This window comes from Barbatula barbatula (genome assembly GCF_947034865.1).
Source record: "Barbatula barbatula genome assembly, chromosome: 14".
Classification (NCBI taxonomy): Eukaryota; Metazoa; Chordata; class Actinopteri; order Cypriniformes; family Nemacheilidae; genus Barbatula; species Barbatula barbatula.
Window position 1 is genome coordinate 9804439 of NC_136777.1, and position 23557 is coordinate 9827995.

At 36.6% G+C, this 23557-nt stretch overlaps 1 protein-coding gene across 3 annotated transcripts; it reads left to right on the forward strand.

Annotated features, from left to right (window-relative positions):
* Window positions 1-71: 71 nt before the first annotated feature.
* On the forward strand, window positions 72-22941 carry ret (ret proto-oncogene receptor tyrosine kinase). Of its 3 annotated transcripts, none has more exons than XM_079473860.1 (20): window positions 72-356; window positions 13434-13679; window positions 13962-14255; window positions 14458-14696; window positions 14804-14999; window positions 15091-15290; window positions 16155-16437; window positions 16730-16861; window positions 17037-17147; window positions 17566-17676; window positions 17802-18058; window positions 18199-18346; window positions 18464-18571; window positions 18656-18870; window positions 18974-19096; window positions 19264-19334; window positions 19423-19560; window positions 19796-19895; window positions 20904-21051; window positions 22095-22941. In XM_079473860.1, exons 1-20 carry the CDS (start codon window positions 293-295, stop codon window positions 22250-22252), a joined length of 3342 nt encoding a protein of 1113 aa, XP_079329986.1. In that variant the 5' UTR covers window positions 72-292; the 3' UTR covers window positions 22253-22941. The 3 variants fall into 3 exon arrangements, with proteins under 3 accessions (XP_079329986.1, XP_079329987.1, XP_079329988.1); XM_079473861.1 differs by having other exon boundaries at window positions 149-356; window positions 18503-18571; XM_079473862.1 differs by lacking the exon at window positions 72-356 and adding an exon at window positions 6856-6893.
* The last annotated feature ends 616 nt before the right edge of the window (window positions 22942-23557 follow it).

Here is a 23557-nt window from a genome sequence, read left to right on the forward strand (position 1 = left end):
ATGTGATTCAGGATCTGAGGAAATTGGCTGGATGTGATGTGAACCTCCCCCTGCTGCGCTCCGCTCCGTGTGAGTGCGTGTGTGTGTGTGCGCGCGCGCTGATGGTCCAGCAGCCAGCGCTGCAGTCAGCGAACCGTCAATGGGATACTCGGGTTAAGGACTTTTGCGGGCTGCTTCGCGCGCGAATTGTAACATTTCTAAAGTTATATTTTGTCACATTTCAAATGAGATTTTGACATCTCTGCGTTCATTTCGCATTTACGCTTTGAACTTACACTTATGATTGACAAGTATGGGTACAATACGCGGAATCGCTTGGGGAGATATCGTCGTGCTCCTGCTTGTCCTATCTGAAGGTAAGAGTTTTGTTCTCATTGTAAGAGACTTCACCCTGCGCGACGTGTCGAATCGTTTGTTTTGTGTAAATTAACTGTATAGAGCTAAAATAGTGTGAATGGTAAAATCATGAACGTTACACTTTAAGTTATTGATGATAATCACTTATTTAGTTTGCATCCTTTAGTAACCAGTGACAACACAAGTGCTGTGTCTCAAAACCTTGCGAGTTACGTTACTAGGTAACATTTTCGAGCATCATATGCGCGTGTACCATCTATGATGGATAAATTCATATTTTAATTTCTGACTCGGAACACCCCTCTGATGAAAACACATGTTGTCTTGGTAGGCAGCTAGCTAGGTTTTGAACAGAGCCATGGTCTGAGCACTCGTATCATAACATGGGCACTCTTTGTATGTGAATCATTCTATGACTCATAGAATGGATTATGGAATATATATATTGAAATATGAGAATCATAAAACTTGAGACATTGAATTAAAGAGATACAGACATGTGGGAAAATAAAGATTTTGTGATTAGTTTCGTTTTCTCATTCAGGTGGTTATTTTGGGTTGTTTTATTTGGTCAAAAGTGTTTGACGAAGTAGATGCAGCAAATACATAAGATTAGTCAGTTTTACTTTCTGGAAATGTTGGATGTGTTTTTGTTTGGGTGGTGAAGTGCAAAAACAATGTATTTCACAGTTCTTTCACAATACAATTTACAAATGTATAGTTTGCAAAACTTGCAGCATTTGTCGCATTTAATACACAAAATATGAAACAAGTCATTTGTAATGTAAATTTCCATTCTGTCTCAAATGTAAGTGTATTCAACGTCATTTTTTTATCCGTCATAGACTACCCAAAGGGGGTCTTCAAGTGCCCCACACGCGCAGACTACTAAATATTGCTGACGAGATCCAGCAGACAGTTTCATAGGGACAGTCTGGTTCTGAAGCCAAAATACTCGCAACTCTAATGTGCCACATGCTCCATGCCAGCAATATGCATGTCTCTATACATCATTATATTGTAATCCCATTTAAAACTCCTCTGTCCAACTGTACTAACACACCTCTCTCAAAATAACTAGAGTTAAATTCTAACTTATGCAGAATAGATTCTTAATCTCAGTGTGTGGCCAGTGCATTAAAGAATGGTCACATCGCAACCGCTTGAGTACAGACAAAAGTGGAACATAGCAAAGGTTTTACAGCTATTCTGGTCATCCGGAAGAGATTTGGCATAGTGTGAATGGATTTCATTTCTAAATTGCATCAACGGTGCGTGCAAATGTTGGGTTTGATGGCAAATAAAGACAAATGAATTAAAACTAAATATTCAAAACTGATGTGAAGATCAAAATTCAATTGTCCCAAATACAGAAGTTTACCATATTGAATAAGAACCATAAGAAGAGCAGTATGGAGTAAGTAATACAGTAGAGTCAGTAATGCAAAATGCAAACATTTTCTAAAAACATCACCAGTATTATTAAACTCTATTGTCGGTTGTTCATGTTGTCATGTAGGGTGAATTTAAAACTCTTTCTGTATATAATAATAATAAAGAATACAGAATGTTTTGTCTGATATTGCCCTAATAAATTGAAAAAAAGAAAAATTATTATTAAATTGTTTTAATGATTTAATAAGGAGCTATTTTATAGATGTTTCTTATTTAAAATGTGTTTATATATATATATATATATATAAAATATATAGGTGTGTGCGTATATGGGCATTTATTTTAATATATGAAATTTCCCCCCTCCACATTTCTCCTGGGACAGTGACTCATCCTTTGTATTTTGTATTTTTCTTTGCGGGATGACACACAAATAATTGCATTTTAATTGATAATTTCTTAGCTAAAACCAATATGTAAATATCAGCAGGTGCTAAAGAACAATATGATTAGTATTAAATGACCCTTGTTTTAACCTTTGCTAGAGACGTTGTGGAAGCACCTTTATACTTTGCCGTGAGGGACAACAAAAGCTTAGTGCCGAGAGGTGATCATAGGGCAGGTGTGCAGCAGGTGTGCTTAGCTGTGGGCAAACACAATGTGTTTGTCTTCCGAAAGGAAAAATACTGCCAGTAAAATAATAGAGTACACAGTTCTGATAACAGATGAGGCTTAAAAACCCTCATTACAGACACAGGATGGTTGGCAGCGCCTCGTGCGAAATGGATCTCATCTATTTTATGACAAGCCGACCTATGAAATGGATGACGACAAAAGCAATTGGTTTTGTCCATACTGGGGAAAGATGCTGTCTTGTGTCACTGGTGCCTCAACGCTTACTGATGGTTTGACCTTTACACAACGGTTTGGTTGTGTTGTACAGTTGAATGAGTCATCTGTATAGTCCCATTTTACACAGATATAACACCAGACCTAGTGTTTACTGTCACATTTACAGTATGTTGCATATTAATGGGATCTATGTCAGAATCTATATTGTGTTTACTAGATAAATTCCTTTTAATTTAGATATTTTATTGATTATTTTAAGGAATAATACATGTTTTTAAATGAATATAAAATTATTAAACATCCATTTAAAAATGCTTATAGGCGTTTTTAGAAAAATTTATATCACAATAAAATGGCTAGCTAATAAAGCAATAAGCTGCTTTAATGAATGAGAGTACATGCAATTGATAACCAAATAAATCCTTTGACCCCAATGGTCAAGCTGCTGCCTATAACTTTCAGTCATGGTAGCCGTATGCATAAAATAAGTCGGAAGAGCATGTCATGTATTGTGGGTGTGATGCATTGATTTGTGGATACACAGCTATGACCCTGTTACTTTATCTGTTGGAGTGCAGTGGCTTTTGACCCTCACCCAAGAGGTCTTTTCTCTTGATCAGGCCACAGGAGATTGCCCATCTGATGGGAAGTAACACTGGGGAATAAAGTTCAAACCGCCTAAGAATGACCTTACTCCATTCTGCATCAGCACAATCATTTTTAAATACTGACACTTTTTTATGCAGGCAGCACAATAAATCTAATTTAATACATTACTTTATTTTAGATTTGATAACTAGGGCTGTCAAACGATTAATTACAGTTAATTGCATCCAGAATAAAAGTTTGTGTTTACATAATACATTTACTTTCCTGTGGCTCAGTGGTTAGAGTATGGCGCTAGCAACGCCAAGGTCATGGGTTCATAAACAAATGTATAGTACAATGCAATGTAAGTCGCTTTGGATAACAGCGTCTGGCAAATGCCTTAATGTAATGTCTGTGTACTGAACATATTAATTTTGTATTTAAAAACACATAGCCTACATGTATACATATTTTATTTATATGTACCTATAATTTAAATTATATATATATATATGTTTATTCATTTGTATATTTTATTTTTCTCCTAAATACATGCTTGTATGTTTGTGTGCTTATAAATAAAAAAATTTATACACAAAGTACATAGACATATAATATGTACGCACAAACTTTTATTCTGGTTGTGATTAATCACAATTAATCGTTTGACAGCTCTATTTATAAAAATATACAATATAGTTTAGTTTGGATTTTAGTTTCTCAGGAAAGCCACCACAGCATTATTGACTGAGAGCAAAGGATATCTATTTCCACACTGCAAAAATACATATAATTATATATCTTACGTTTTTTGTGTTAAATAAAAGCATTGTTACAACAAGACACTTCGTTTACTGAAGAAAATATAGATATTTACTCCATAACCAAGTTAACTGTCACAATGTACCATACCCGGTATTGACAATGATTGTGAAAAAAACTTGATTGTTGAAACCATGTTTATTTTGCACATATAATAATTCAGCACCTGCTCCCCACACTCTATACGCCAAAAAGGAGAAAGGAGAAAACTAAAGATAAATTTGACTGATAGCATTATGTGTTCATTTAAAAAAAAACATTTAAATAGTTATTATGATAATATCGCTGCCGAAAATGTTTTTGGTCACGATAATTGTGATGTAAAAACCTGATATCACGACATCCCTTATTCAAATGTTTGTTTGTTTGTACAATGATTCATTGCACCTGGACCATGTTCATTGTTTAGTGCGCAGCTTCTGTCCCTTTCGATGTCCTGCCACATATCCTTTAGTTAGTTATGGGTCACATTTCTGTCCTATGCATGAGTAGAATCTAATTTGTTTTGGTGGAAGGACAAGAAGACATTGATTGAAATTGTGTCCCGAGGGCGTTTGGGATCTCGATTTCTACATGAGTCTTTACATGTTATTTTGTAGTGGTCATTGAGGCATGGTGTGTTTGACTGATCATTTACAACAATGAGAAACCAACACAATGACTTAGTTAGGACTTAACTACCTCTTTCAGTCCTATGAAATTTGTAAGGAGGGGAAGGGTGTCAAAACCTTGACTGGCTGTGACGTTTGCGTACAAGAGTGGTTCATTTCCTAAATGAGTCAGTGGGGTTTAACATTCGTAAAACAACTGGATTTAAATCCATCCATTGTCTCACATGGGGGGTTTTGCATTGCATTGCATTCTTAAAATGCAAGACTTAGCATTTAAGAAATGCCAACTCTTGATGACTTTACACCTCCAACTCACTAGTCCATGTAAATTCACCCACTGGCCCATTTCAAGTATCAACTCTGAACTTTAAAACTCAGCGGGTAGAAGCTGTTAAAACTACAGTGGAAGTGGAGTATGTGGAGTTTGAGGCAGTGGAGGAGAATGCTGAGGAACATACCGATCTAGAGGAATGGATCATACTTGCATTGCACATTTACACAACATTACATTTCAAAGAGACTATTCAATGTTAACATTTTACTACTGTGTCTGTTCCATGGGAATCAAACCCATGAGCTTGTTATATTGTAGTTAACAATTTGAACTCAGTAAAGCCCATAAGAGAAGGAGACAGGAATGGCTTTCATATTGTTTTTATCTTGTGTTTCTAATCTGTATTATGGTAATGCTCAAAGACAACATGTTAATCAAGGGTCTCTTATGAGCCTTAATGTCCCATCCAATCCCAGAAGAGATTACAAAGTACATTCAAACATACTGCCTTATCCCACAGGAGATGTTAAATTAGATTTACTAATGACTGATGTCCATTCCATGCTCACATTGATGGAATAGTGGATTACATTTCTGATTATGATGATCGATTATATTATAGGATTAGGCATGTAATTTTTGTGCATACTGTATATCTAGGCCCATTTCTAATACGACCCAAGCCATGGCTGTTTGATAACAGCTCGCTAATGTGATCTTCTAATCAGAAAATTGGAAATTATAATGAAGTTAGAAAAAGTTCTGGCTGTACAGAAATTATTGGGCACAATTAAATGTTTCATTGTTATAAAGACAAGCTGTTGTTCCCGGAACTCTCCAGGATTATTTGGATAACATTTACTTTAGATAAAATGTTTAATTGTACCATTTTTTCTATTACACAAACTCAGTCGAGATACTGGTTTTAAAACATTGTGTGATACCTTTTCGATGTTATTCTGTGTGTTATGAGAAAAGAGACTCATGCTATGCACATCAAGGGCCAAATGAGGTGAATTTAACCATAATAATCAATAATAATAGTCCTGTATTAAATTATAGCATAATTGGCAGCCTTTTAGTTAATTAAATCGTTGTGGTCACAGAGTAATGGTTGTCATTGCTGTAAAATAGCAATGGAGTATTTATCATTTTGCTTTGTAATTAAGTATGTTTAGTTTGATTAGTTTTCTTGCACTACATCCGTAGTGTCTGGATCTTAATTTGAGGGGAAAAAACGATTAGTTCAGAATTCTGATTCTATTGGCACAGATTCTTAATTTTTATTATGTGTTATACACATTGACATTAAAACAAAACGAAAAAATACAAAACCAATCATGAATTCGTGTTTGATTGATCATTTCTGATAAATCATAATCACACATTTAGGATGCTGGCAGTGATCCATAAGACTGGGCTCATATTTTAATTGAATATAAAGGGACAGCTTACCCCAAAATAAAAATTCTGTCATCGTTTAATGTCTTTGTCCTGATGAACACAAATTTGGAAGAATGCTTGTAACCAAACCGTTCTTGATCACCACTGACTACCAAAGTAGGAAAAATTACTATGGTAGTCAAAACGCTGTAACTGTTTGCTTTCCCACATTCTTCCAAATTTCTTCTTTTGTGTTCAACAGAACAAAGAAATGTATACAATTTTCAATGATAGACTGTAATTTATACACTGTCTCACAGTTATTGGCTGAAATGTGCTCGGTAGTTGATTAATAAAGCTATTGATTGGACGGCTTCTTCTTGATTTGTTCATCATTGGATCCAGATACTCCTCACGTTGACCTTGACTGAGAGGGCAGAGGACATGTGTTATCTGACATCAGCATGAATTGCAAAATGATGCAAACAAAGCCATGAACGTTTCCAAGATTTAAGAATTCAAAATACTCGTCAGCCTCAACAGCATAATGTTTACACTATAAGGGTAATTCACAGATGTTTTAGCTGCAGTCCTGTAGAAGCATGAGAACGGTAAGTAAGCGCAACAGACACGTCTCTGTGTTTACATACAGCATGTCGTGAATAGGGCTCTTTGAGTAGTAAGTGGATTACGGAAGGGGATTGCTCTGCTAGATTGTTTCCGCCTTCTGCCGAGTTCAAGGGAATGGCAAGAAAGACCCAGGCGCTCTCACAGCTTCCATGATCTCATAGATGGTACATTTCTGCGGCGGTGTGCATGTTGAGCTAATTGAGTTCCTGTCGTTGTGCAGTCCGATCCAGAGGTCGTCCCCCCATTAACCTGTTCACTAGCTAAGAGTTCCTGCTGCGAAACATGCAATCCTCATCCTAATGGTGATTTAGATAAATCTGGACACAATATCCTTGTGTCTATACGATTTTAAATGGGTACTCGCAAACTAAGAAGGATTTATTTACACTCAGATTTTATGGCATTATTTAAAAAAAGGTTTTTTCTTAAGGAGCTGAATTCAATTAGCACTGATGGAAATTGAAGATGTTTTATCTAATGGCTAATTCAGAATTAATATTATTCATGATTATACTGCGAAAGTCTTTTTGTCCCGTGTGTGTGTGTTTAGTTCAAAGTCAATTCGCCTGTGAGCTAAAATCAATATGTCAGATTGCATCATAGTGTTTACAGTCATGATCCACGGTGTGGCTGTGAGAGGTCAGAGCAGTGAGCCCAATCTGATCAAGAGATCACCCATAACTCCAAACATCCTCCCATGGCTGCCGTCACCAGCGTTTAGCGGACAGAAGTCTCACAAAACCTCAGGTCAAACTTGATTTTTAATGTCACAAAGCCATTCCTGCTGCATGCTTGTATGCTGCTTTTGATTCTAAGAGTTAATTAGCTTGATATAAACTGCTTTCTGTTGGCTTCCAGCCTGGAAATAAATTGAATTTGAAAAGATTCAGATCAGTTGTATAGGCCATAGTTTGCAGCTCCCATCCGCAAAAACTCTGAACTTAACATTCGCTAAAGTCTTTTTTACCTAGGCCAGTACAGCTAATATACTCATTAAACGTAAAGTATTAGTGATACTAGTGAGGTAAATTTCTAAATTAATTTTACAATATAACATTTTATAATAATTAAGTTTTCAGGCAGGTGTAACAATTGCCTCATGTTCAATTGTTTAGCCAGAAGGATAGTCCCGCCCCAAATTCACTCCATTGGTTGTTGCTATGTCAGGCTGGTTTTAATGGTCCAAAATTGAAAATTGAATAAATTGACTTTTCATTGACACTTTTGAATTTAGTGACTGCATATTTATATGCGATAGAAAATGGAATGAAAAGTATTTAACCTTAAAGTCACGTTGTCGTGAAATAATTAAATTTTTAATGTTGTTTATATGTCTATGTGGTGTCTTAAATATACTTTGAGAAAAACTTTCATCAATAGCATTGCTATGTGTTTTCTACTTCATACTGATGTTTACTAAAGACAGTATGAAAAATGCTTTTTAAAACCACCCGTTTTATTCGTCACAAACATAAGTAATTTGCATATTCATGTTTATGTGTATACTAAATGAATCGCGTTACATTTAAGCTATTTTTCAGCATGAATGTTTCTGCTTCATTAAATTTAATTAAAAAACATTTATGTGAATAATTAAGGAGACCGACTGATCAATACTTTGAAATTACTGTCTGAACGGTGTTGTTAAACCAATTTATTCACGCTTTTGGGATGCTTGTACATCATTAGACAGTGGAAGCATTGGTTTTTGGCCACCACTTAACTCACTATACACAGTGTGGATGTACAGTACTTCTTGCTGTATTTTCTTTATCCAAACTGTCAGCCACCATCCTGTAATTGGAGTTTATATTCCATATATTTATTTAAGTACAAATGAAAGTAAATGTCTCTGTCTCTGGCTGCTCATCTCATGGTGTTGTGAGCCTCAGTGTCACAGCGCTGGTAAGCACTCCACTGGTTTACTGACACTGCGTGATGAATGAACGTCAGACCAAATCCAGTGCCTTGTTCAACACAGTATCAGCTACAGCTAATGATTAATGCTGTCATCTCTTAGCTTTCCAACGGTTCATGGTTTTTGAACCAGGTCCAATAGACTTTGTACTATTGACTTGATGAAAAATACCTGTGAAATATCACAAATGCTGCTCAGATATAATGCCATTATCAAGAAGTCCATTGGGTAGATTGGCCCTTATAGATTACATTATACATTATATTATATTTTTGGTAATGTGTTTTAAATTTAAGGAATTTGAGGGGAAAATATTAAACGCTTATCCAGATTTTTTTTATAGGCAGCCGTCTTTTTTTGTCACATCATGAACTTTGCTAATTGCTATTGGTATTCAGAGACAGGTGGATTAGCATTTTCAATTTAGAACACACTTTCATGAACAAAACCTTAGATCTGTACTTAAATGCAACACGAGTCAACATTTTTCATGTGTTTTTCAGAAAAATAAATACAGGAAAGTACAGTGTAAATGTGCTAAAAGTTTGTATCAACTTTATATGACCAATGTAAAGATTTTAGTGGTGTATAGTGTTCGGGTTTTTCCGATACCGGTGCCAAATCTATACTTTTAAAACAGTACCGGTGCCTAAACGTTGCCTAAATCGATACTTAAAAAAGAGGGACACAAAACACCGGTGGATGACATTAAAGAACAGTATGTTCAATTAAAAAATATTTATTAAATAATAAAAACATACACACCAAATTCAATGAGTGTGAAATGAGCATGAACACTAACATTGCTAGAAAGATGTTGTAGTTTTTACTGTTTACCTTTTTTACCCTCCAATAATGCTCACCATAGTTTTAAATATTAAACATGGGCAGAAAATGCATTACATATATCAAAGGATTAAGTCAATTTACAGAGAGCCTTCTAGGCTACATTATATGTGCATTATTTTAAAACTTCACAGTATGTTTTATGAATAAGTATAATTACAGTATATGCCTATACACGCAGTCAGAGTAAAAAGCTTAAAAAGCTCTGGAGATCAGACTGATAGGCGCTATAAGGTTTTTGCACTTTCACTGCTGTGTCTCGCTTGTCTATCTTATCAAATGCGTTACGGTGTTAAGAATGAGCTCCACTGCACACAGCATGCGCTTCATTGATTTTAAATACACGCAGCAGTTTTATTGTGATCGCTTGCATTACAGACGCATCATGCGCATTTCTAATTTACAATTACATTTAGTCATTTAGCAGACGCTTTTATCCAAAGCGACTTACAGATGAGGAAACATTGGAAGCAATTATAACAACATAGGCCACAAAATACATAAGTGCATCAAACTAGTCTATTAAAGCCTAGCACAGTATAAAAAGCTAAGAATAATGAGGTTAGAAGGTGTTTTTTAATTTTTTTTATTTTTTTTATTATAAAGAAGGAATGGGAAGAGAAGAGAATTAGGAAAAATCAATCAGCGACGTGTTGACGGAAGAGATGCGTTTTTAGAAGTTTTTTAAAGATGGCAACCGAGTCTGCTGATCTTGTAGCAGCTGGTAGATCATTCCACCAATGTGGAACAGATCCAGAGAAGGTACGGGAGAGTGACAATTAAGGTTAGTTTCCTTTAAAACTCGCCTTATGCAGCAGTTGACGTTAAAGACTGCGTCAGGTGATGAATGCTGATGGAGGAAGGGAGAGCGCACGCATTAAAACTGTCTTTGGCTGCGTCCTTTACTCTTGACCACTTGACTACTTCCATGACATATTTCCTGTTTTTTGCCCAAGTCTTCTAGTCGGCATGAAGTTCCCAAGTGAGCATGTAGTATTTCTATCCTGTTGAGACACACTTAGCAAGTGCAAACAAACATGTAAAGTTAATGTGTTGTTTCTAATTATGTGATAAGCAGTTATTGAACTCTGAAGATTTCACCAATAAAATGTGCAACACTTAGTTATACTAAAACATGATATGTAATATCTAATTATATAGTCAAATCAAGTCAGATTTATTTGAATAGTGCTTTATTTGTATTGTATCAAGCAGCAAAAACAAAAGAAAACAAATGATAGCCAAACATAGATTAAATAAAGATATAATCTTAAAAAGTTGCTGTACTGTACTTCTCGCGAGACTTGGGCAAGAAGTCTCATGATATATCCAGAACGTATTGAATGATGGGATACACTTAGATAGTGTGGGTTTAGTGTGCATTAAGGGCACCGTACCATTTTTAAGACTTTGGACAGACTTGCGGTCTTACTTACTGTCGCATACACACGCTCTCACATGGCCAAGACCGCAAGTGGGGGTATTTGGACACAGCCTTGCACTATGATGAATACATGTGTCATGTGTTTTGATTCGGTCCAGTTACATATTATACTGGTGGTGGTGCTGGTACCCAACCCTAGTCTAGTGGTGACTTTGAGAACTGCAACCAACAGCTCACTCCACCTATTTCTTTCGAAGCACTATGGCAACTTACAGAGGACAAACATGTTGTCACATTTTTGCTTCTTTGCCGAAGGAAATAATGTATTTATGAAACGTGTCTGTAGAGAAGTTTGTCCGTTTAGGGTTTCTGTAAAAACAACATGGTGAATTCCATGTAAGAGGACCCGCAGTGTATGTAGATAGAAAAAGCTTATACTAAGGGAATTCAAACATAACCCTTTATTATGTAAGGTCTATATACAAACATGAAGACATAGTAATGTATATTATATTGCATTTCTGTGAGTAGATTCTCCAAAAATGTACACACTAGACCTTTAAGATGAACACCAGCATACAGAAAAGCAATTCGTGGACTAAAAGCCACAATACTCCGATTTAGATTCTTGTGGGCCAGTTCACCTGGTTTTTCGTTTTGTTTCATTCTCCCCACTCATGCATAAAACTGAACGTGACCAGCAACCCCTCGAAGGAACACAAATCAGTTTTGTGTTTTCTTTTTGCCTTGACAAGGCTTTTAATGAAAAGGTTTGTAGTGTTCCTGAGTGTATCTCCATCCTTCAGGAAGGTTGGCCACATTGTATCCATCAATCCGGTGTCCTGTCATCCCAGCACAGCTAAATTAAATCAATGTCTGAAACCAGAGACAACGCTTCAACTGCAGCAACAGAAATAGAAAATCTAGTTTTGCTGTCTGCTAATGACATTAGTACGTTCCTAAGTGGCCGCCCACCGTCGTCGGACAGGAACACAGGAGAGATATAATTACAGGCCGAACACTTGCATCTCCATTTACTGGTAAAACTCATGGGGATCTTATAGTGTTTTATAGATTACCCTTCCCCCATCTCCATCCACACTCATCCTGCAGGTAATGATTCATTTCTAGGCAGGATTATGTTATCCTCTGTAATTAAACTTCCCAAGGTGAACCCAAGGAGAATCGGAGACCGCATCATATTGACCATGTGAAAAATTCATTAAAAGACCAGTGTCAATGTCATATGAGATGCTGTTTCATTTGTTCGATGACAGTGAAGCGTGGACTACGGAATAGAAAAGCGGATGCGTTTAATGAATTCAGTGTGTAGCCTGACCACATTTGTGGACGTTACTGTTTTATGAGAGTTTTGAGACCGGTAAGGGAGGGTTTTATGTAGTTTATACAAAACTATTGAAGAATCTTGAGTGCCAGAGGTAAAACTATAGCATATAGTTTAGTATACAAATGTATATTAACGTTAATTAAATGTATCATTTAAAACCTGTCTTTGCGGACCCTGGGCATAAATCATGCATACAATGCAAATATTAATTATATTTATATTAATAATATAGGGTTTTAATTAATGTAAATTTGTATATATTTTGTATACCTTTTTTATTTTTTTTGCATTTTTCTGTTAATGAATTTTACATGTACATTACATTAAAGCTGCAATCTGTAACTTTTGCCTCTCTGTCACCATTTCTGTTTAAAATATATATTTTATTATATCAGTTTTTTAAGTTAGGCCTTTATTGACGGCAGTAGGTTCAGGGAAGTCAGTCAGTACCACAGGCCGGTACTCAAACCTGAGTCAAAGCCCAAAGTACTTACAAAATTGAAACTATCATAAAATTGTTATCATTGCCTTTCAAATCCAACACAATCTCACAGCAAAATCATAACTATTTTTCTAGGGTGGCTAATTTGTGTTAATTCACAACGCACAAAATCATATAAAATATATAAAATAGTTATGAATTCCTGTGAGATCAGGTTGGTCAATTCCGACCCAACAGGCCAATTTATACAGTAAATCCTTATTATCAGTTTACCATTTTGAACTTGATCAATAATAGATTTTTTTGTTTATTTGGAATAGCAAAAAAAGTTACAGATTGCAGCTTTAATAATATAAAAGTAAAGTTTGGTAGTGTTTAATACTATAAACGCTAAAGAATTTGTTTACTATTTAATCTTAATGGTATTTGATTCAATTGCTCCCATTTCTCTTTTGGTGTCCGCTGTCAAGGAAGGCAAATAAATACTTAAATACTGCCAAAAACATAACAATGGCTGGAATCAAACTGGAATTACTAATCTCAATACACACACTGCCTGACATTTCATATGTATTTTGGACAGGTTCACTTGGACTTTATTTCCCTCAAAGCGAGTACTCGGAGAGCATCTACGTGGGTCAGCAACAGGGCACACCGGTGCTTCAGATGCATTCCATGCTGGAGACCCCTGCAGAGACACCATATTTCTCACTGTGCTGGAGAAATCCACAGAGACCCCCTGCTTATGCATCATGGTTTCATATGGATGAGACTTCTGGAGTCCTTTTAATGAACAAAACACTAGAATGGAGTGACTTCAGCAGCCTATGTAAGTTTAACATTATTAGATGCACTTCATACTCAAATTAATAAACGCAGTAGAGATATCGGACACATTGGACCACCTCACCAAAAAGTTACTATATAAACAATTTAGTTTGTGTGAAGCGCATTATAAGTGTAAATACATTGACCAATTTCTTTTTTTTTCTGAAAACCTACTTTTCTATTACTGTTTTCTATTAACATTTATGCCTTGGCAGTGAAATGCTATGATAAATTACATCCTTGATAAAGGACGCATTACAAAACGTGTCTAACTGTCCTCCAGACACCAACTCCGCCGTGTCCTTGAAGAAGCTCGCACTGAAGGTCACAGCCTCTTCAATGCCTGTAAAGAGAACAATGTGTAATCTCCTACCCAAAGTAGAAGTCAGCCTGACATTCATCAATGCCACGGCGCCCCCCTGTGGTCAGGTGAAGCTAGAGAAATTGTGCTTCCCAGACAAGGATTCAAACCCACACATCAGAGAGAACCGTATGCCAGGGGCCCTGCGGCAACTCCGACGCTTCACACGCATGAATGTTTGTCCCAACTACACCATCAGTTATGGAGTGAAAGCAGGTATAACCAAAGTTTTCATATCTGAAGCAATTTGCTAAATATGCTTAAAGAAATTATGTTTTTGTACAGATTTTTTTACAGTGCAATTTTATAAAGGTGCTTATATTTGCGTGTTAAATTTATATAAGCGGTACAGTTGACAAGTATGGGTTCTACAGCTTTTCTTTAAAATCAATTTTTTTTCTTTTATTGCTCAACACAGACTTACCAGTTCCATTTGCAGTCGATGGGTCCACTTCAGAGCTGGTGGTTACGGCACCTGTAGACCGCGAAGAGAAGGAAGTGTACCAATTGCTTATAGTGTGTATGGTACGAACAGAAGAGATGGTGGACATGCTGTTTTATCCGCTGCATGTCAACATTTATGATGAAGACGATAATCCACCTTATCTGAATGGAACAGATACGGAAGAAGTCGTAATAGAGTTCAACCGTAGTGAGGTGCATCTTCATAGTAATCTATTTGTTAAATGTAGTAGATTTAAATGTAATCATGTAATATTAATTGAATCATATACCCAGAGCTGTAATGTGTTTTCTTTTAACAGGGCACTATCTGTGGATCTCTCTCTGTTTACGACAGAGACACGACTCCAGTTTATCCCAGCGACCAAAGTCAAAATAAATTTGTTGGGAGCTTATTGAATAATGACTCCTGGATCAAAACCACATTCACAATAGAACCCAAATTTAGGGAGGAGAAGGCTGTGTTTGGTAATGTACGCGGGACAGTTCATGACTACAGTGAGTGTCAAACACAAAAGAATCAATACTGCGTTTTAAATATTGGGTGTTTAATGTTTTGTCCTGAATGGGTTCTGTTGTCTGCCCTCAGAGCTGAAGCTCAGTCAGAACTTGTCTGTCACAGAGACTCGATCATTTCAGTTGGATTATCTGGTCAATGACACCACTTTCCCAGGCCCGGAGGGAACAGTATTGTTACATTTCAATGTTACTATCCTGCCTGTTCCTATTCGCTTCACCAATATCACTTATGTCTTCGGTTTGTCACGGAAATCGACTACATACGCTCAGGTGCTAAATTATATTTAAATGATTATGTTTACAATTTGCATTATTTGTTTTGGTTGAAATGGCATTTGCAGTTAAAGGGATAGCTTGCCCAAAATAGCTTCATCATGTACCAAACCTGACTTTCTTTCTTATGTCGAACACACAACATTTTTTGAACAACCCCAACAACTCATTGACCACCATTGTATAAACTCAAAACCACTGACACATTTCTCAAAATATCATCTTTTGTGTTTCACTGAAGAAAGAGCATGACATGTTCCACTGAAGAAAGAGCATGACATGTTCCACTGAAGAAAGAGCATGACATGTACATTAAAGGGATACTTCACCCTACTATGGGAGTCAATGGGAGGCAAGATCTGTTTGGTTATAAGCATTCTTCCAAATATCTTTCTCTGAATTCATCAAAACAAAGAAATGTATACAGATTTTGAACAACCCGAAGGTGAGTAAATGAATGAATTTTCATTTTTGGGTGAAATATCCCTTTAATCTACATGTCATGCATTCAATTCCTAGGGTTAGTAGTTGAAAGTGCAATGGCACCCATTCACTTCTATTGTACGGACACAAAATAAATGCAAGTGAATGGGGGCCAGTTAGCAACATTCATTAAAATAGCTTGTTTTGTGGAAGAAAGAAAGTCATACGGGTTTCAAATGACAAAAGGGTGAGTAATGATGACAGAATTGTTCTTTGTGAGTGAACTATCCCTTTAAAGTAAATTGGCTGCATATTTTTATTTTGTGCTATATTCCAAGTGCCATAAATGTCCTTATACAATGTTAAATGAAATTGCAGATCACAGCAAGCATTTCAACTAATCTGCAACAATTCCTCTTTGTTGTGTTTATCTGTTAGATTGGGAAAGTCTGTGTGGACAATTGCCTGATGTTTAAGGGTATTGTTGTTGAATATCAGTTGGAGATAGCTGACAAAAACATCTCCGCTGATGCTCAGTCATGCTACACTGCAGTTAGCATCGTACAGAGCCAGAATGAGATGTCTGGTGTCCTCTACGTGAACGACACTGAGGCATTACTCAGAGCTGAATGCCAAGAGCTACAGTACGTGGTTACTGCCCAGGAACAGCAGCACCAGCTGCAGGCCAGGACTCAGCTCCTCATCATCTTTCAGGGTGAAGGTAAGTTCAGCCACATTACCAGAAAATTGTTTACCTAAAGCACTTTACCTTAAGGGGGTAAATAAAAAATAAAATTAAGGACAGATCATTATTTATGCACCCTCAAAGCTCTTTCTTCTTTAAAACTCAAAAGCAGATATTGTCAGAAATGTCTCAGGGGTTTTGTGTCCACAATGGAAGTCAATGGGGGCCTATGTTGATCAATTACCAACGTTCTTCAAAATATATTTTTATTTTATTTAAGTTTTTGTTTGTGTTGTGTCTTGAACTTGTATCTGTCTGTGCCATGCAGCTGATCCTATGAGGGGGGATGAGCAGAAGATTTTGGCTTGTGCAGAGAGGAGACAGCGAGGGGATTGCGAGTCGTCTCGGGGCCTGGGAGCCCCCACAGGCAGATGCCATTGGAGACAAGGCAATGATAAAGGTCACCCACAATTCTCTTGGCTTCTCATTACTCTAATGTTTTTGTGATGAAATCTAAAAGGACATGGAATCAAATACACTGCACTTACCAAATTACTTTAGAACTGTTTCCACATTTCTGCCTGTTTACCTTTAATGTCATCAAGTCATGCTGTAATATTGTGTTACCTTTGCAGGAATCTCTGAAAAATATTCCACGTGTTCGCCTGACCTACGCACATGTCCCGATGGTTACTGTGATGCCATTGAAAGCAAAGATATCTCCATTTGTCCTCAGGATTGCACCAGTAAGAGACAGTTTGTGTTTTAACGTTTGAAAGGGATAGTTCACCCGAAAATGAAAATGCTCTCATTGTTTACTCAACCTGAGATTGTTTCAGAATGTGTACATTTATTTGATCCTCTTTGAAGATATTTGTAAGAATGTCAGTAATCAAATAGATCTCATCCCCCATTGACTGCCATAGTATTTATTTTTCCTGCTAAGGCAGTACATGGTGGATGAGATCTGTTTGGTTATTCTTCCAAATATCTTCCTTTGTGTTCAGCAGAACAAAGAAAATAATACAGGTTTGAAACAATCTGAGGGTGAGTAAATGATGACAGAGTTTCACTTTTGTGTGAACTATCCCTTTAAAAAATATTCCATTGTGAAAGAACTCTGAAATATTTATAAGAAAACAAAAATTGCTTTGTTTTTTTCAGGTCAGCCCATAATCGGGGGTCATGAGAAGGGCCTGTTTGGCATTAAAGCCGGATATGGGACCTGCTACTGTTTTGCAGAAAAGTGCTTCTGTGAAAAAGACGAAATAGAGGGTAAGCAGAAGGTTTTTCGATGTTACGCTAAAGAAGTATATGTGTGATTAACTTTCTAACTGTTGCGCCAAACCAAACTTTACTTTGTTTTTTATTAGCTCACAATGATTTTGTCTTTTTTCCAGAGCGTTTTTGTGATGACATGTGTAAGACTGTCATTGCAACCGGCGTTCTTCTCTCCTTCATTGTTTCCATCCTTGTATCCTCGTACTTCTTTCACCGTTATCACAAGAGCACACCCAAGCCTCCCATCGCCTCAGCTGAGATGACCTTCCGTCGGCCGGCTCAGTCCTACCCGATCAGTTACTCAGCCAACAATGTTCGGCGAGCATCTCTAGACTCCATGGAGAATCAAGTAGCCATTGACACCTTCAAAATACCTGTAAGTTTTGTGTGTGATTTTGTGGTGTGACTTTGTTTGTGGGACTAACAATGATTTACTGTACTATCTCTACTGTCATGCCTTTCCTTCCAGGTTTGTTTTGAATGATGATCATACATTTTTCTACTTTCTGTTTTCAGGAAGATCCGAAGTGGGAGTTCCCAAGGAAGAACTTAGTGCTGGGAAAAACTCTGGGAGAGGGAGAGTTTGGGAAGGTCGTGAAGGCCACAGCATTCCGTCTCAAAGGAAAAGCTGGATACACTACAGTTGCTGTAAAAATGTTAAAAGGTAACTCAGTGTTAAATTCTAAGATTCAAATTAATTTTCAAAGAATGTTGAATGGATCTGCCCAAAATGGTGCGTGTAATGATTTGCCAAGCCTTCGTTGTTTTATTTTCACAACAGAGAATGCCTCTCACAGTGAGCTTCGAGATCTTCTGTCAGAGTTCACATTGCTCAAGCAGGTTAATCATCCTCATGTAATAAAAATGTATGGAGCTTGCAGCCAGGATGGTAAGACATTACGTTATTTTAGTTTTGAATGCAGCAGGTTTTGATTCTGCTTGCCTTGAATGCTTGCCAAATTTATCTGTTCAGGTCCATTATACATAATTGTTGAATATGCCAAGTATGGCTCACTGCGCAACTTCCTGAGAGAGAGTCGGAAAGTTGGGCCCAGCTATATGAGTAGTGATGCCAACCGTAACTCAAGCTACTTGGAAAATCCAGACGAGAGAGCTCTTACCATGGGTGACCTCATCTCTTTCGCATGGCAGATCTCCAGAGGAATGCAATACCTGGCTGAAATGAAGGTATATCAGTAATATATAGGGAATATCTACCACAAATGTTTTTACATATTAGGGAGATAAGGAAAATAAATCAGACTTTAACATTTACAATTTATGTGTTTAGCTTGTACACAGAGATCTTGCTGCCAGGAATGTGCTGGTGGCAGAAGGTAGGAAGATGAAAATTTCGGACTTTGGTTTGTCCCGAGATGTCTATGAGGAAGATTCATATGTGAAGAGAAGCAAGGTGATAAGAATATTTTTATACTAAAGTGAATGTTTATTGTGTTAGAGATATTAATTTAATTTCACAAAAGTCCTAGAAAAACCGTTTTGGATGGCATATTTTTCCCTACATGTGATTTAATGAATATGCAGTTGTTTGCTCATTATATTTGTGCTTTTAATTTGCAGGGTCGAATTCCTGTCAAATGGATGGCTATAGAGTCTTTGTTTGATCACATCTACACCTCACAAAGTGACGTGTAAGTCAAAGAAACATGTATTTAAAGAACTACATACTGCACTTCTTCCATTAGAGCTTAGCAGTACAATCTCTCTTTTTCTTATCAGCTGGTCTTTTGGTGTACTCTTATGGGAAATTGTGACGCTGGGTGGAAACCCCTACCCTGGCATTGCCCCAGAACGCCTATTCAATCTTCTTAAGACTGGCTACAGGATGGAGAAACCAGAGAACTGCACAGATGAAATGTGCGTTTAACACTGATATTAAACAACACACAACACACCATCAGTAGAATAACTGATCTATTGTAGAACTCAACCAATGAATTGTGTTTAATGGAATAGTCACTACTTTTATGTTTTATACATGCAAATATCAAGGTTTAATTTTTTTGCATATGCAGTATAAATGATATGATTTATTTGATTTTACAACAGACACATACAGATATGGTGATGAATGCTGTGTTGTGTAATGCAGGTACAATCTGATGCTTCGTTGTTGGAAACAAGAGTCAGATAAACGTCCCACCTTCTCAGACATCAGCAAAGAACTTGAGAAGATGATGGTGAAAAGCCGAGTAAGAAACCAATAAATACAATCACACAGACAGTTGAGACACATCTGTTTAACATTTAAATGAAAGAAAAAGCTTCTGTTATATACATTGTAGAACTTTTCCAAAATTAGTATGAGCTGTATGAAAAACACATTTGCTTTACAATTTTGAAATACTGAGAAAATGCTTCGAGACTCATGTTTAAAGGGATTGTTCACCCAAAAATGAAAGTTCTGTCTTCATTTACTCACCCTTGAGTTGTTCCAAATCTGTATACATTTCTTTGTTCTGCTAAACACAAAGAAAGATATTTGGAAGAATTTCAGGAACCAAAAAGATCTCATGACCGATTGACTGCCCTAGTATTTGGCAGTAATTGGAGGATTGGTTACTGTTATTCTTATCTGTGACATTGACATTCTAGTCTGTGTTCATTAGAACAAAGAAATGTATACAGATTTGTAACAACTAGAGGACGGGTAAATGATGACAGATTGTTTTATTTTTGGGTTAACTGTTCCTTTAAACTTGCCATTTTAGAGCCTTTTAAAGTTTTATTTTTGAATAGTCTCTAGCTCTATTTGTTTTGTTGTTAGTTGTTTCATATACGACGTGTTGATTCATTTATGTTTATGGTAATGTTGAAGAAGAAAGGTAAGTGACCATATTTAGTTCCAACATTGGAAAAACATGGCAAAATTGGAAAGTTTGCCAAGTTTTTTACAAAATTCAGTTAACATTTTTACACCTTACATGTAATTTTTAATTCATACTTTTTATTCAAATTGACTAATAAATGAAGGAGCATTTAACATTTTGTCTAACATCTTAAACATATTTCTGATGGATACATACTGTATATACATTGGTGCTAAATATACAGTATGTATGACGTTTCATCATGACCTATACCTGAACACTGTTTTGTCTCTCTTGACGTATAAAATGTCACATTTTCAGAATTAGAAATGAGACTGAATACACTTCCAACACTATTATTTTCATAACTGTCTGTTTCCCCGTCATCAGGACTATCTGGATCTCGCGGCCTCCACGCCGGCGGATGCTCTGCTGTACGACGACTCCCTCTCTGAAGAGGACACACCCTTAGTGGACTGTAATAACACCCCTCTCCCTCGAACCCTTCCCTCTACTTGGATTGAAAACAAGCTCTATGGTAGAATTTCCCATGCATTTACTCGATTCTAATACAGGAAACAAAATCACTTTGTGTTTTGGCTTCCATAAGAAGTGCTGTGATTGTGCTAATGGCATGGTAGCCAATGATTTGGTTAGTGCTGTACTGTCTGGATTTAGGGATCAGATGTTTAGTTTGGACCTGCTTCCGATGTACTCTTGAAACCTTAATTTCGAAGGCATTATTGTCTAAGGACTATTACTACTGATTAAAAACTCAATTTTATATACAGCTTAATATGTTTTTTGATCAATGAAGAAAATATATTTTAAGATGTTTTTTAGGATTTACATCAGTTGTGGATTTTCTATTGCTTTGCAGTGCTTTGGTTTACATTTGAAACAGGTCCCATGTACTTTAAATGTCCTCTCCCTGTACTCTGTCTGTAATATCCTAAACATATTACAGAAAATGAGTGTTTAAAGTAGATGGAGTCAATGCTGTAAAGAAGCAGTAAGGCTTTTGAATTAAACTCTTTTCTGACATGCAAATTATGCAAGACTTTGTTAACTTCCCAAAATTGTGCAAAATTCAATAATTGTAGAATTACCAAGCAATAAAATGGCCAACAGTTAGGCAGTAGCTATGCATAGACTCCATGATGTCACTTATTTATGCAAGTAGACAAACACGTAGAAAAGGGTTGACTTCTTTCAGTTTAAAAAAATAATCATGCCAAAGAATCAGGTACCACAGTACATGAATGACAAACAAAGAATTCCATGAAAATACCAGGACCAAAGAATGATTACATCTTTATACAAGCTGCCGTCGGGAGGGAGGCATAAGGGAGATGTAACGGGGGAGCCACTCAATGGGGGCCAAAGGAAAGGAGAGGACTCAAATTTGTCCCACGCCCTTTAAGATTTAGCCACTTCCTCAAATGGTGTTTGTGGTGTATTAACTCATCGGTTTTTGTAACTTCCGTTGGAAACATGCTGAGTTTTGTTTGAGAGCCTTACTGTCTGGACTCTACTGAATGCTTCCTCAGTGCAGAAAAAATGATATGTTTTCGTTTTTAGGCATGTCATACCCGAACTGGCCAGAGAAGAGCCCGGTACAGCTCAACAGACTTGATGCCACTAACCCTGTCTTTACAAGATATGCCAATGATAGTGTTTATGCAAACTGGATGGCTTTGCATTCTCCCGCAAAAATTGTGGACACGCTTGATAGTTAAAAATGAAGCCCAAAGTCAATGGTGGAATAGACATGGGGAAGATGTGTATATTTATATATGACTGTATATATCTTATATGATGATAAAGTAGGTTCCCTTTATCCTGCTGTAAAACTTCTTGTGAGGTGGAATGGATTTCAAATTGGCTGGAATTGCATAGAACACGCTTCAAGCAGCTCGTAGGTAATTGTTACCACAAGGCCAGTTCGGCCCTGTTTGGATCATTGCATGACTTTGTACAGTTTCATGTTCATGTTTAAAGTGCCTGTGCCGCTTCTGTCGTGGAACACCAGTTACAAATGCAAGACCAAGACGACCTTGGTCCCAACCAGGAATTAAAGGGAGCTTCTTTACCACCACTTACTGTAGATGTTTGCCAATGACTGTTCAAAGTTTGGACATGTTTATTTGACCACTTTATTCCTTCTGGATCATGTGTCAGGATACGACGGAGTATTTTACTTTATATTTTTTAGTCATAAATGATTCATTCTGCAGTAACTTCATGATATTAAAACTGGCATCACCGATTATGGATGTGTTTAATTTAATGTCACATGGTGATTACATTTTCATTCCTTGTAAAAGCATTATTTGTGCAACAATGTCAAAACATACAGCTGAGTGTGATCCCTCATTATGTTGTTAAAACATTATGTTACAATAAATAAAACTGTTAGATGATGATGTCCACGTTTCATTTCTGTGTGTTTAATGCGTGCTCATTTTGTGAAAGAACAATAATGAGTAAAAAGTGTTTTCCACAAAATAAATATGAGGAGACTCATCATAGCTGGGAGCAGAGGGTTTGAGGCTTCTTAATTAAATTATAATATGAAAAATAAACTAATCCACATTTGCTACTCCACAAGTGTACTTTGAAGTGTAAGAGTAATCTTTGATGAAGAGTAATCAAACATGTAATCTAGTTTACATGTTTGGTTGTAATGCAACTTTACTAGCTTACATTTTTAGTTGAGGTAAGTGCACATTGAAGTACACACTGAGTAAACTAGTTAGGTTGTTTTTAAACTACATGTATTTTGTTTTATGTTATATATAGAGCATATGTTTGGTGAGAATTGAACTGTGACTCATACAGTATGCAAACTGAAAATAAGAACCGAATGGAAGATTCTTACCACACTACCCTCCCCTCCACCTTTCAGAATAAGTATTTTATCACAATAGCCAAAGTGGCTGTCATAACAGTTTAAATTCACAATAAAGCTGATAAAGAAAACATTTATATTTTGGTTTTCTTTATACAATATTACACCATATAATTTATTAAAGGCATAAGTA

Coding starts and splice junctions, on each gene's coding strand:
- ret (XM_079473860.1), top strand. CDS start 293: ATGGGTACAATACGCGGAATCGCTTGGGGAGATATCGTCGTGCTCCTG. Junction 17,148..17,565: donor TTGTCCTCAGGATTGCACCA/GTAAGAGACAGT, acceptor TGTTTTTTTCAG/GTCAGCCCATAATCGGGGGT. Junction 19,896..20,903: donor AGATGATGGTGAAAAGCCGA/GTAAGAAACCAA, acceptor CCCCGTCATCAG/GACTATCTGGATCTCGCGGC.